Source organism: Budorcas taxicolor, chromosome 21 (genome assembly GCF_023091745.1).
Source record: "Budorcas taxicolor isolate Tak-1 chromosome 21, Takin1.1, whole genome shotgun sequence".
Classification (NCBI taxonomy): domain Eukaryota; kingdom Metazoa; phylum Chordata; class Mammalia; order Artiodactyla; family Bovidae; genus Budorcas; species Budorcas taxicolor.
Genome location: NC_068930.1, coordinates 71,431,382 through 71,443,952, shown reverse-complemented (window position 1 = coordinate 71,443,952; position 12,571 = coordinate 71,431,382). Strand labels below are relative to the sequence as shown.

The 12,571-nt window shown below is 64.3% G+C and overlaps 1 protein-coding gene across 1 annotated transcript; it reads right to left on the bottom strand.

Moving 5' to 3' along the window:
- Nucleotides 1-81: 81 nt before the first annotated feature.
- Nucleotides 82-8,928, bottom strand: EXOC3L4 (exocyst complex component 3 like 4). Its single transcript, XM_052660148.1, has 11 exons — nucleotides 8,523-8,928; nucleotides 6,999-7,650; nucleotides 5,944-6,055; nucleotides 5,583-5,705; nucleotides 5,131-5,231; nucleotides 4,849-4,929; nucleotides 3,214-3,328; nucleotides 2,296-2,415; nucleotides 2,068-2,220; nucleotides 1,312-1,433; nucleotides 82-274 (listed from the first exon to the last, which is right to left on the bottom strand). Exons 1-11 carry the CDS (start codon nucleotides 8,926-8,928, stop codon nucleotides 82-84), a joined length of 2,178 nt encoding a protein of 725 aa, XP_052516108.1.
- Between the last annotated feature and the right edge of the window lie 3,643 nt (nucleotides 8,929-12,571).

Below are 12,571 nucleotides of genomic sequence, written 5' to 3'. Positions count from 1 at the left end.
TCCCCGGCTTGGGGCTCGGTCCCTAGGGGCAGGTGGCCGCCCCTCCGTCCCCCGGGGCCGTCCCCTCTCAGGCCAGCAGCGCTAGATGCAGGTGACCAGCACGTCCACGCAGGTGCCCAACTCGATCTCCTCGAAGAGCACGTGGCCCCCGGCGGCCCCGGAGCCCCCGGCCTTGGCGGCAGCCTTCAGCATGGCCTGGGCGTGGCGCAAGAAGTTCTGGTTCCGACGGCGGCCCAGTCGGCGCAGTGCCAGGATGGCCAGCACGTGGTCCCGCCTGCAGAGACACGCAGGCCCCCGCTGCAGACTCGACAGCTCCAGTGACACCCCGGACCCCAGGGCGAGGGGGACCCCACGGCTCGCACTGGAAGCGCTAGGGCACCCAGCATTCCTGGGGGTGCCTGGGTCTTGAAGGGTGCAAAGCCCGGTGGAGACGGGAAGAGGCAAGCCTGATGGGAACGGCCTCTGAGCCCCAGGCAGAGGTTCCGGAAACCTAGTGGACCTAGGGAGGCAGCAGGGCGCCGCGATGCCGCGATGCCAGGAGCAGGGCAGGCAGGGGAGTCAGAGCCTCTTCCCCTGAGAACCGTGCTGGGGAGCCCCGGCCCAGCGGCAAGCAGAGAGGCACGTGGGGTGGGAGGCTTGGCCCAGTGTGCCGCCCCTCCCGTCCGGAGCACCCCAAAGAGCTGGAAGCACTGTCTCCCGCAGCCAGGGAGGGCCGGCCAGCCTGCGCAGGAAAACCCCGAGGGGCCAAAAGGGGAACCTTCTGCCTATGCGCAGTTACTCTGAATCAAGGCCAAACAGATGCAGCGGGCTGGGATCAGAGGATTCTCCGATGGGGCGGGGTGGGCAGGGGCCCAGGAAGGGGCTAGGCCTGGGCTTTCTGTAGCCTCCCCATCCTGGAATCTCCAAGGCCATGGAGAGATTCAGCTGGGATTTCCACGTGCATGATGACTCAGCACCCCCCCCAACACACCCCCTAGGATCAAAGCCTTCTTCCTGCTGGCAGGTCTCTGGGCTTCCAGAAAGGGCTTTCTCCCGGAGCTGGGGGCTGGTGCCTCCCCCTAAGACTCACTGGAGGAAGGGCTCTGGCTCCCTTCAGACTCCAGGGACCACAAGACTGAATGAGGACGGTGAGATTAGAACAGCGGGGAAAGGCAGCGCAGCGACGATCCCACCAGGGCCCCCATAGCCTGAGGGTCCGGGGCCCTCAGGTCGCGCTGCTGGCACCTGTGCACGGAGGCCGGTGCTAGTCCGAGCCCCGCCCCGAGGCCCCCTCCCCATCTCCCGTCCCAGAACCAGCTCCGGGGTAGGAACCTGATGTCGGGGTAGCTTCTGATGAGCGTCTCCAGGTGCCGCCTGATGTCGTCTTTGTGAGTCTCGCCCAGTATGTCAGCCACGCATGGGATAGCTTGGCCCAGCCACGTGGCCTGGGAGCCCTGCGGAGACGCGGCACGGTGGGCCACCCCCGCCCCCGCCTGCAGCCCCTCGGTGAGTGCCCGGTTTAGCCCTCCTGCAGCCACCACTGCGGCCCCACTGGGACTGCCTCCTGCCCCGCGGAAGGGGATACGCCCCGGCTCAGGGTTCCTCTTCACTCCCCACCACAGGGCGCAGAGGAGGCTTTCTGCGTCTGCTCAGGCGGGTGAGCCCAGGCCCCGCGGGGAAGGCCTGCCTGGCATCAGACGGGGAGTTGGGGACCAGCGGCCCAGATGAGGGGTGTCTGTGTGGGCAGGACATGCCTGAGCTCGCTCTGCTGGGGGTGGGGTGGAGGAGACATCCCACACAGTCCCCGCCCCTCAGACGGGGCTGCGACCCTCATCCCTCCCCTACATCCCCCACAAAGTACATGCAAATCAACGCAAATATATGCTACGTGTCCTCCCCACCTGGCCCTGCCCCTGCACGTGGAGAGTGCCACGAATCATTCGCCAAAGCCTGCCCACGGGGGGGGGGGGCGGGTCTCTTATAGGGGGCGAGCTGAAATCAGACTGAGGGTTGCGCTTTTGGAGGGTCCGTGGGCTGGAGAACCCCCAAGAAGGCCAGCACCCCGGGGCATTCGGGTGATGCTCCTACCAAGCCCTGGAAGGTATTGCCGATGGCCTGCGCCTCGAGGCCCATCTTCTGGGAGCCGCTCCGGCGGTCCACACCCCGGAGCCGCTCACGGGGTCGCAGCGCCTGCGCCAGGTACTCGCGGACAACGTAGCGGTGCACCTGCTGCAGAGTCTCCTGGGGGTAGAGGTCAGGGTCACCGGGAGGAGCCCAGGGCATGTCCCCACCAGCGCCCGCCCCCGCCCCGGATACCTGGGCCAGGGGTGGGGCCATGTGCTCAAGGAGGCCCGAGAAGGCCACCACCTTGTCCATGAGGGGCTGCAGCAGGTCCTGGGTCAGCCAGGCCTTGGTGCACAGGGCCCTGAAGAGCGGCTGGGGGCAGAGCGGTGGGCAGTTTGCCGAGGGCTGACCCCCAGCACCCACTAGACCTCCCCTGGGCACCCAGGGCATGGCTCCGGACAGGGGCGATTCAGGACAAAGGGCGAGCTGGCATCAGGAAGAAAGTCTGGGGAGCTGAACCCCTTTCTACAGTATCTTAGGGACAGCCCCTCTCCTTGCTCTAGACCTTCTCTGATGAGAAAATTCTGAGACTGCCTCCTTCAGGCCGGCTGGCCCCATGGGCATGGTTGGAGTTTGAGCCTCTAGCCAGGCCTTGCCTCGGGAGTCCTGGGGGCGCCTTGAGGGGCTGGATGAGGCGCCATGCCCTGGATGCACCCGCTCTGTGGAGAGGGTCCTCAGAGAGTCTCAGAGTTCATCTCTGAGAGGAGAGTGAAACCGTTAGTCACTTAGTCGTGTCCGACTCTTTGTGACCGCATGGACTGTACCTCCGTCCATGGGATTCTCCAGGCAAGTATACTAGACCGGGTTGCCATTCCCTTCTCCAGGGGATCCTCCTCACCCAGGGGTGGAACCTGGGTGTCCTGCAATTATAGGTGATTCTTCACCAGCTGAGCCACCAGAGAAGGCCAAGGAGCGTGAAGGAAGAAGGGAATTGTTCCCAACTGTTCTTGCTCAGCTGGGAACCTGTCTGGGTTCCCTGCCTGCCCTCAAAACACCACCCCAACACGCCCCTACGGTAAATGAGTGCTGTGACTTGGGCCCCCGGGCTCCAGGACACAGGGCGCACCTGCTGGGCAAGGAAAGTGGGGAGAGAAGGGCCCGCCCCCTCACCTGCACAGCGCCCTGCAAGCCCTGGAGCAGCTGCTTCTGAAAGGCACGGGTGGCAGCCCCCAGGGCTTTCTCCAGCTCTCCAAAGCTTTCTGGGAACTTGGCCAGAAGGTGAGTCCTGGGGAGGGAGAGGGGCCAGGATTGGGGAAAGTGGGCAAGGGCTCACGGCCTGGCATACAGCTGTGAAGGCTGGGTGCCACCCCCGCTCCGATCACTCAGACTATAGTGTGAAGGGCAGCCCCCTGGGGCGGCACAGTGGAGAAGCCCTGGGAACGGTCATGTGAGGGGGCAGAAGTGCGCCCGGGAGCCGAGCACGGAGGGGTGGGCCAGGGGAGTGTCGAGGTCCCACCGCATGGCAGGGCCCCTGTGGCAGGGCTGAGCCAGACCTCATCCCTCCTGGTGACAGAACAGTGCAGCACAGCCCCTCCTGGCACAGAGGCCCTCCTCAGACGCTCGGGATAGTTGCTCAGTCGAGTCCGACTCTGTGACCCCATGGGCGGTAGCCCGCCAGGCTCCTCTGTCCATGGGATTCTCCAGGCCAGAATACTGGAGTGGGTTTCCATTCCCTTCTCCAGAGGATCTTCCCAACCCGGGGACTGAACCCAGGTCTTCTACATTGCAGGTGGATTCTTTATCCTCTGAGCTCCCAGGGAAGCCCTTTGAGCCTCATAACTGCCTCTCCAAATATCACAATGTCCCCATTTCATCACTGAGGAGACAGGGCTAGGCTCTCCCAGTTTGCAGCCCAGGGACACAGAAAGTGAAGTCTCTCAGTCGAGTCCAACTCTTTGTGACCCCATGGACTGTAGCTCGCCAGGCTCCTCCATCCATGGGATTTTCCTGGCCAGAGTACTGGAATGGGTTGCCATTTCCTTCTCCAGAAAGGCAGGGACACAGAAAGACAGGCTAAATTTCTACCAGGGCTTGACCAGAGATGGCCTACACCAGAGTCCCCTGTGCCCAGCACCAGACTGGCACAGTCTAGGGACAGAAGAGTGTTAGTGAGCCAGTGCCTTATCACGGTCATGCTTTGGGTTCCCAGATCCAACAAGTACTGCCTGCGTGACTGGACCATTGGCGATGCCTTTCTGAGCCCCCACACTGCATTCCGTCTGTCCATGGGGACATCACACCATCAGCAGTAGCTGATGCTTCTTCAGCTGGGGACACTATGGCTTGGCCTGGGGCTGAAGGCTCTGGCAGCCCGCAGGGGAGGGCCACTGCCCCCTGGAGGTAGAGGAACCCAGGCCCCAGCACCAGCAAGGCCCTGAGGGTTGGGGTCGGGAGGGAGGCAGGCTTCCAAGAAGAGACAGGGTCCCTAAAAGTAAGAAGGCTGAGTGGGATGAGGGAGGAGAAATGGAGCCCTGGGTGGCAGGGATGAGCTGGGCAAGGTGGCTGGAACCTCGGCCTCTGCTCAGCCTTGAAGTTCCCTGCGTCCCTGCCAGGGCCTCAGCTCTGCGGGGCCAAGAGAGGACCCCATGGCGGGGACAGAGGCGGGGCCGAGCACGGAGAGGGGGTCCCCTTCAGAAGGCCTCTGGGGATGGCCGCTTTGGGGCCGCAGGGCCAGCGTCTGCGTTGCGGTTCCAAGGGCTCGCGCGCCCCCTGCCGGTCGCGCCTGGCACCGCGGGACAAACCCACCTGAGCTCCTCGCAGGCATTGATGCTGGCGCACAGGTTAGGCTCGGTCACCGCCCTGGACTCCAGAAAAGCCTTTTCGAACCTGGGGGGCGGGGTACGCAGGGGCCTTGAAGACTCTCCCTGGCTGCTAAGACCCCGAGTCCGCCCTCCAGGTTTCTCCCTCCCAGTTGTCCGGAATCTCGAATTCCGAGGTAAGGGGATGAATGGGTCCCCCCCAGGGACAACCAGCGTCCACACCCTGGCCACCCCGCCCACCACATCCCGGCCCAGGATTCGCCCGCACCTGTGCAGGAAGAGCCCCAGCGCCCGCGCGCAGATCCCCAACGTGGTGGCCTCCAGTTTTGCGGAGATGGCGCCGGCCGCCTTCACGTGCTCCGCCACGAGCTGCGAGCGAGCACGTCTGAGCCCTCTGTCCCGATGGCCCCAGCGCCCAATCGTGGCGCAGGGACGTCTCCACCCTCCCCGCTCTGCTTCCCAGTCTCGGCTCCGACTTCCAGGGGCCCCGATTTCCAGGGGGTCAGCCGTCCCAGCTCCGCACATCCACGGGGTCCCCCCCGCTCAGCTGGGAGCTGTGGCCTCGCTCTCCTAGCCTGGTCATGAGACCCGAGGACTTCTGCCCGCGCCCCACGTGGGGCCTCAGGCTCCTGTTCGATGGGGAGAGGCGGTTGTGACTGTGTCTTATAAGAGAGTCTCCACCGCCAGAGGCCCAAACCCACGTCCTTCCCTCCGGCGCACCATGCAGACGTCGAAGGACAGCGGCGTGTGGTAGAGGCCCCGCAGCTCTTCGGGGGCCTCCGCAGCCGCCCAGCGACTCTGCTCCAGCTGCAGGATGCCATCGAAGCAGCTCTCGATCTTGGTCTGTGCGGGCCAGGGAAGGGGCCGCGGTGAGACCCTCCCAGGAGGGAGACGCCCCCACCTCCAAGCCCTAGAGCGCGCCCTTGGCGACAAGGGCACCCCTGCCGGGACACAGGCCCACGCCCGAGGCCGCAGAGCGGAGAGGCTCGGACCCTGGGCACTGCGCCTCCCTACCCCGCTGGCATTGACCACCCTCTACCCGGACCCCGCCCGCTTCGGCCCGGCCCCGCCCCGGTCTCGCCTCCAGGAAGCTGGTGTAGTCGTCTTCCAGTCGGGCCCAGACGTCCGGTGCCAGGAGCGGGGGCAGCGGCTCCGAGGGCAGAGCCTGGTCCTGGGAGCCCAGGAAATCAGGACTGGAAGGCAGGGCGGGGCCTGAAGGTCTGGGCGGGACTCTGATGCGGCCGCGGCTGCACCCACTGCCCTCTGCCTTGGCTCAAAGCCTAATGCCATCGCTGTGAGGCCCGGAATCTGGGCTTCCGTTCACACGCCCCGCACCCCACCCCGCCCTCCAGGTTTCCGTGCCAAGCGCCCCTCCGCCGGGCTTCCCACCTCAGGATTTCCTGGCTAAGCAGTCGGCGGAGCGGGCCCCGAAAGCATAAAGAAGGCAGTCCGGATGGACCTCGACCAGCTTGCTTCGGGAGTGACCTCCACCCTCTCGCTCGGGGTTCACCCAAATTGAGCTCTAAACGCCCCCGGGACCTTGCAGTTCAGGGTCCAGCTAGGATCCAGCCCACACCGGGGCGGGCGCCTGTCTGCAGCCACGCAGAATATTAAGGAGCCCAGCACTTTGGCGCCCCTCCAACTGCCCGCCTGCCTGGGGAGCTGGGGAGCGCTCAGGGGCACGCGGGACCCACCCCATCACGTTCTGCAGAGCCCTGAACCGAGGTGTCCATCCAAAGCAAGACTGGGGGTGAAAGCCAGCCCTCAAGAGCGCGGTGAGCCGTGGTTGTGTCCAGCCTGGAGGGGGCGCCCGTGGCCAGTTCACTCAAAGGCCCCGCGTGGACTAGGGGGGACTCACTGGGCTCGCCGCCTCGGAAGCAACCCCGCCCATAGCGCTTTCCAGCTTTGGGAACCCGAAAGGGAGAGCACCAGGGTCTGGGAGGGGGAGGAGAGAATGTCAAAGGGCTCCCGGATCTCGGATCTTGGGTGCCTAACAGCCAGCACTCTCCCGGGGAGGAAAAGGAGGAGAAAGGTGCCCTGTGCCCTTCAGGGCAGGTTCCGGAAGGCCTCGCGGGCGGGCAGTGCCAGCCCCTCCTCGCCCTCGCCCCACCCCCCGGCCGCCGGCCCGGGCCTCACCTGCTGTAGACGTTGGCGGCCCAGTCCAGCAGCACGTAGAGCTGCTCGCAGCCGCGGGCGTCGTGCGCGAGCTCCTGGAGGCGCCCGGCCACCGCGCCGTGGAAGGCACGCAGGTAGGCCTCCCACGCCGGGAAGCCGGCGGCCGCGTAAGCGGGGTGCACCTCCCGCTGCACCTTCTGCAGGTCGCGGCGAACCAAAGCGCCGAGCTCGGCCAGGAGCCGCGCCAAGTCGGGGGCAGCGTCGGCCGCCCCCGGGGCCTCCCCCGCGCCCGCCTGCCGCACGCGCTCCTCTGCGCTCCGCCGCACGGCGTCCTCCCAGTACTGGCGCCAGCGGCGCGGCGTGCGCAGAAAGTCGCCGTCTGCGGGGGGCTCCGGGTGGGCCTCTTCTTCCGCGCGCACCACTCGGGCCAGCTCCGCGAGCGCGGCCGCGTCCACGCCATCCGGGCGCAGCGTCTCGCGCACGATGGCGCCGATCTCCGCGGCCAGCCCGTCGTAGTGCAGGCACACGTCCATGGCGCGCCGCGCAAAGCCCGTGGGGTCTTGCTGGAAGGTGCACGAGGCTTTCTCGGTCACTAGCCCCGTCTCCAGGTGCCGCAGCCGCTCGAAGGCGGCTAGGAGTTGCCGCTCGGAGATGAGGTCTGCCACGGACGTGCCTTTTGCAAGGTCGGGCGAGAAGAGGGCCAGTGAAGGGGGCGCTCTAGGTAAGCTGGTCGGCCCTGACCCTACACCCCGGGCTGGGCTGCCTGGCCCCAGAGCGCTACGGAAGGCCTGCACCAGGAGCAAGGGACCCGACTGCTCTATGTCCTTCGGAATTGCCTATGAAGAGGCAGATCCCAGGTCCCAAGCCTGGTTCAGATCATGCCTGGGATGGGTCCTGCCTCCCCTTGCCTTCAGCCCCTACTTCGGCCGCTGCTCCCTGCATGGAGCTGGACCTGGTGGCCTCCAGTGCAGTCCTGACTCAGGTCCAGTGGGGCCAGAGCTCAGTCTGGGCGTGCCCTTGGATGCCCAGGTTCCTGCCCGCGGTGTCCAGCTTCAGCCTTTCTTGTTCCCCGCTGTTCCCCGCTCTGGGCCAGCCTCCACCCCCAGGAGCCCTCCACTTTCTCCTGCACGCCCTCTTCAGGGCTCATCTCCTGGGTGGCCCCCTAATCTCGCCTCCAGGTGGTCTTGGCTCCCGGGCACCCTCCGTGATCCTGTGATCTGACTGGGCCAGTGCCTTGTCCACCAGTCCGGTTTGGCCAGGAGCCAGGCTGTGGAAGCCCGTGGAGTTCTGGGGCCCTGCAGATCTGGGTTCAAATCTCATTTTTCCACTTCCCACCTGTGAGACGTGAGGCAAGTCACTTAACCTCTCTGAGCCTCACTTTTCTCGGCTGCCCTTGTTGAAACGCTGGAAGAAATTTACCGTGCAGTTGTGCTGGGGCACGGGTTTGGGGTGGCTGAGGAGGGTAACCCATCAAGAAACCTGGGCCCCGACCCCCCTCTGGCCTTTGTTTCCTCCCCTGCTCAGTGGGGGAGGGGCAGCCCTCACCTTTGGCTTCCTCAGGCCCCGCCCCCGTGGACAACCGCCGGCCAACATCTTCCTTGGCCTTGGAGGACACCTTCCTGCCGCAGGCTGGCCCTGGCTCCGAGGTCACCCCGGTCTGGTCCACGGCAGGGCAGTTGTCTGGAGTGTGCCGCAAAGACCCGAACAGGAAGCGGCCGCTGAGCCTGAGCAGCCCTGCGTCTCCCCGGGAGGCTCGAACCGAGGCCCGCTGGCTCGCCCTCGAGAGGGCCCGCCGCAAGGTGCCCAGGCCAGGCCTCAAGCCCTCATGCTGGGCGCTGGGCGTGTCCTCGCTGCTCGCCCGCCGGGCGCCCTGGGCTGGGGTGTGCGGCTCCACCGGCTCCTGGGGGCGATGCAGCTCCAGCCCAGAGGCCTGTGTCTGTGGCAACGGCATCTTGGCAGCAGCGGAGCTGGGGGTGAAAGGGAAGCTCAGGAACTCGGGGTGGGGTGGTGGTGGGGCGACCAGTCCCCGGGAGCAGACACCAAAACCCCATGAGATCCGCAGGGGGCGTGTGGGGGCCCAGGTGCTGGTCAGGGAAGCTTCCCACCACCACCAGAGGTGACCCCAAAGCTGTCAAAAGGAACTGTCGCCAGGCAGCTCCCGTGGCCTGAGCCGTCCTTATGCCAGGATGCAGCTGATTCTGCAGACACGGACAGCTACTTCTATAAGGAAGCCTCCCCTGACACCATTTTCCACGACGGTCTCCCCTGAGTACCCACCCACGCTGGGTCTGCCAAGCCAGACCCTCCCACCAGAGCTGGAGAGGGAAACGAAGGTGCAGATCCCAGGGCTTAGCCCAGCCCGCAGCCCACAGTCCCCAGAGTGGGCTCAGCAACCACGGCCAGAGCTTCCTGAACCTCGAGTCCTGAGGCCTAGCGTGTCTACCCCCTCCACAGCGCCTTCACTGCCCCCTCACCCCTCAGCTCACCCCCTTTCAGCCATCACACTCACTGCTTCTGCTTAAAGCGGAGCTCAACAGCCCCCTGTGGAAGACGTCCACCCCTTTCCCTGGATGTCCCAGCACTGGACGGGGGTGGGGTCAGGTTGGAGGGGGCTGGCCCAGGCCACCCAGGGCTTATCGAGGCCTTGCAGCCTGCAGGGAAGGCTGTGGGAGGGGCCTTGGTTCTATATTTAACCAGGGGCTGAAGGCTTCTAACTCTGATTCTCACCCATGATCTCCTCCCCGCTGCACCCCCGTAGAGGACGGGGAGGGGGTCTCCAGGGCGTGGGGGCCTGAGCACAGGGCCCTCACCACCTCCAGGCTCCCCCAGTCTCTGCTCATCCCCACCCCCTTTCAGCCTCGCCTGGCTGTTGGGGAGAAAGAAGAGAAACTTCTTGGCCTGCTGGGACCTCCCACCCACCCCACTGTGTAAAGACAATTTGAAGTTGGTGGGGGCCAGCAAGTTTTCACTTCAGCCCCAAGGAACTAGGGCCCAAAAGAGGGCAGGACCTGCTGAAGTCACTGACCAACCAGAGGCTGAGCTACCCCCCATCCCCCGGCAACCCCCCACCACAGGGACAAAGGCCAGGTTGGAGCCAGCACCTGACCCTTGGGTGATATTGGGCCGGAGCGGCCTCTCTGCAGGCCTCAGTGTGCCTGGGGTGATTGACACCAGGATGGGCAGGGCCCAGCCCCTAACCCACCCCCTTCCCCGCACCTGCCTGCAAGATGTCCCTCCAGGGGACAGACATGCAGGGGGTTGCTGAGGCCTACCTTCCTCTCCCAGAGGCGGCTGAGCAGCTGGAAGGAGGCTGTCCCGAGGGAGGGGCCGGCCCAGCTGCTTCAAGCGAGCCTTATCAGCCCTGCCCTGGCCACAGGTCATGGTTCCCCCAGGTGCCAGGACTCAGGGACCATGCCCTCAGGTCAGCCCCGACACAGCAGGGAGCATTGTGCCAGCGGCCCTCTGACCCCGCCGCCCCCCACCTCCCACAGTGCCCCACAGCGACCAGCAGAGGCAGGAGTGGTGATGAAGGAGCCATTTCAGCGGGGCCCAGCCTGCCCTGCTCTGGGCTCTGTCTCCAGGAAGTGTGGGGGCAGGACAAGCCAGCCTACCTTGGTTGGCAAGAGCTCACATTTAGTAAGCACCTACTGTATGCTCGGTCCATGCCTGGCACTGTCAGATCCCCATGACAACAAAGTGACAGGGTGACATTCTCCCCACTTGATAGATAAGGAAACAGGCTCAGAGAGGGGCAGGGTCTTGCCTTAAGCCACACAGCTCAGGGGCGGGGAGTCAGGACCAGCCCAGGTCTGGCTAGGAACCTGGGAGCAGAGGCTGAACCCTGTCTCCCAGTAACAGCAGCCCGGCGTTGCTGCCCAGGGAACCCTTTCTTCTGGCAGAGGGTCCGAAAGTGGGAAAGCTGCCAGATGCCAGGAGTAGCTTCAGACTTGAAGTTCTCCAGGAAGCCTAGGGGAAAAATCTGGGGGAAAAGGGGCAGCTGGCGGCTGGGTCTCACGGGAGGTAACAGAGGCAGACGCTTGAAACCCAGCCACCCTGCCTGACCACCTCGTCCCAAAGCCCATCGAGGCCCCCTGGTGTTCCCTCTGCCCGCTGCTCCCTGAATCCTGCTTCAGCAGCTTCCCAAGTCATTCTTGACCTTCAGGAGGCACCAGTCAATCAGGTCACTCTCCTGCTTTAAACCCTTCCGTGGCTCCCCACAGCCTGGCATTTGAAGCCGCCCTCTCCCCCCATCATGGTCTGAACTTCCTCCAGCCTCATGCCCGGGCCTCCTGGGCCTGCACCCAGCCCGGCTCCCGGCTTCTGCTCAGGCAGCTCCTCCTCCCAGCCTCTCCCTCTGCTCCCCAGCGCTGACCTGGATTTCAGAAGCTGGGGTGCAGTCGCCTCCACCTCCCAGCCGTCCGTGGGCTGCGCTGTGCCGCCAGCCTGCTCATCAGGCCCCGGACTGGCTCCCTGGAGATGGGGCCGCCTCACTGGCCTGGGGACCTCTGTCCATCCACCCCTCCTTACTGCCCAGAGGCAGCCTGCGGGGGCAGTGAGCCTTCAGTGTGAGGATCACCCCTGCCTGTGCGGCCCCTCTTGGGTATCAGGCTGGTGTCTTCTGGGCTGCAGAGTCCCTGCTGACTCTGCCGTGGCCCCGTCCGGGGCCTGCCTCCCCAGCCATGGGGCCTCTTCCTGACTCTCTCTCTCTGTCTGTTGCCCTGAGTGTTCAGAGGCCCTGGCCCCTGCACCTTGGCATCAGCTGAGCTTCAGGAGCCAGGAGATGCAGGCCTGGGCTGTGCCCTGAGGCCCATGTTCTCCAGGTCAGGGTATTGCGCCCACTGCAGGGCCAGTAACAGAGGTGGGAACACCACCCAGAAGCCATGCTTACCGGAAGCTCCCACCTGAGGCCACCCTATCTGTGACCAAGTCACGTCTGGACTCCCCTCACCACTGGGTATCTCCACCCTAGCTTCTACCCGCTTTTCCCAGGCCTGCCCTCCTATAGCAGCTCTTCCCACGTATCCCATCTCAGTCCCAATCTTTCCACCTCCCCAGGGCCTGGGCCATCACCCCATCCTTCAAAGCTCCAAAGTAGCCACCTGGGGCAGAGGACTGCATCTCCCTCGTACCTCCCACCCGTCATCCCCCCATCACCTGGTCATAGGTCCTAACTGTACTCCTTCCTAGACCCCCTGGATTTCATCCTTAGAGGGGTCGGGGGTCTTGCCAAAATATAAACCTCCCTTAAAGCCCTTCTCTGCGGGTAAGATTCTTCTGAAATAAGGAAGAAGAAGCATGTGTGCTCTCAGCATTCAACATTTGCCTAGAAGATCTAATTAAGTCAATAAGGCAAGAAAAATGAATAAGAGGTATAAATATTGGGAAGGACCTGATAAAAATGTCATTATTTGGAAGTGATGGATTACCTGCTTAGAAATAGCTTTCTTAAACTCCAGAAAAGCCTATTTTTAAAAGGTTCTTAACCGGACATGGAACAATGGGCTGATTCAAAATTGGGAAAGGAGTACGTCAAGGCTGTATACTGTCATCCTGCTTATTTAATGTCTAAGCAGAGTCCATCGTGTGAAATGCTG

Bases quoted from the DNA above. Each gene is read 5' to 3' on its own strand.
- EXOC3L4 (XM_052660148.1), bottom strand. From the start codon at position 8,928: ATGCCGTTGCCACAGACACAGGCCTCTGGGCTGGAGCTGCATCGCCCC. The intron at 5,232-5,582 runs GTGCGCCGGAGG...GCTCGCTCGCAG, and splicing joins TGTCCTTCGACGTCTGCATG to CTCGTGGCGGAGCACGTGAA. The intron at 3,329-4,848 runs GTGGGTTTGTCC...CTCCCTCCCCAG, and splicing joins AATGCCTGCGAGGAGCTCAG to GACTCACCTTCTGGCCAAGT.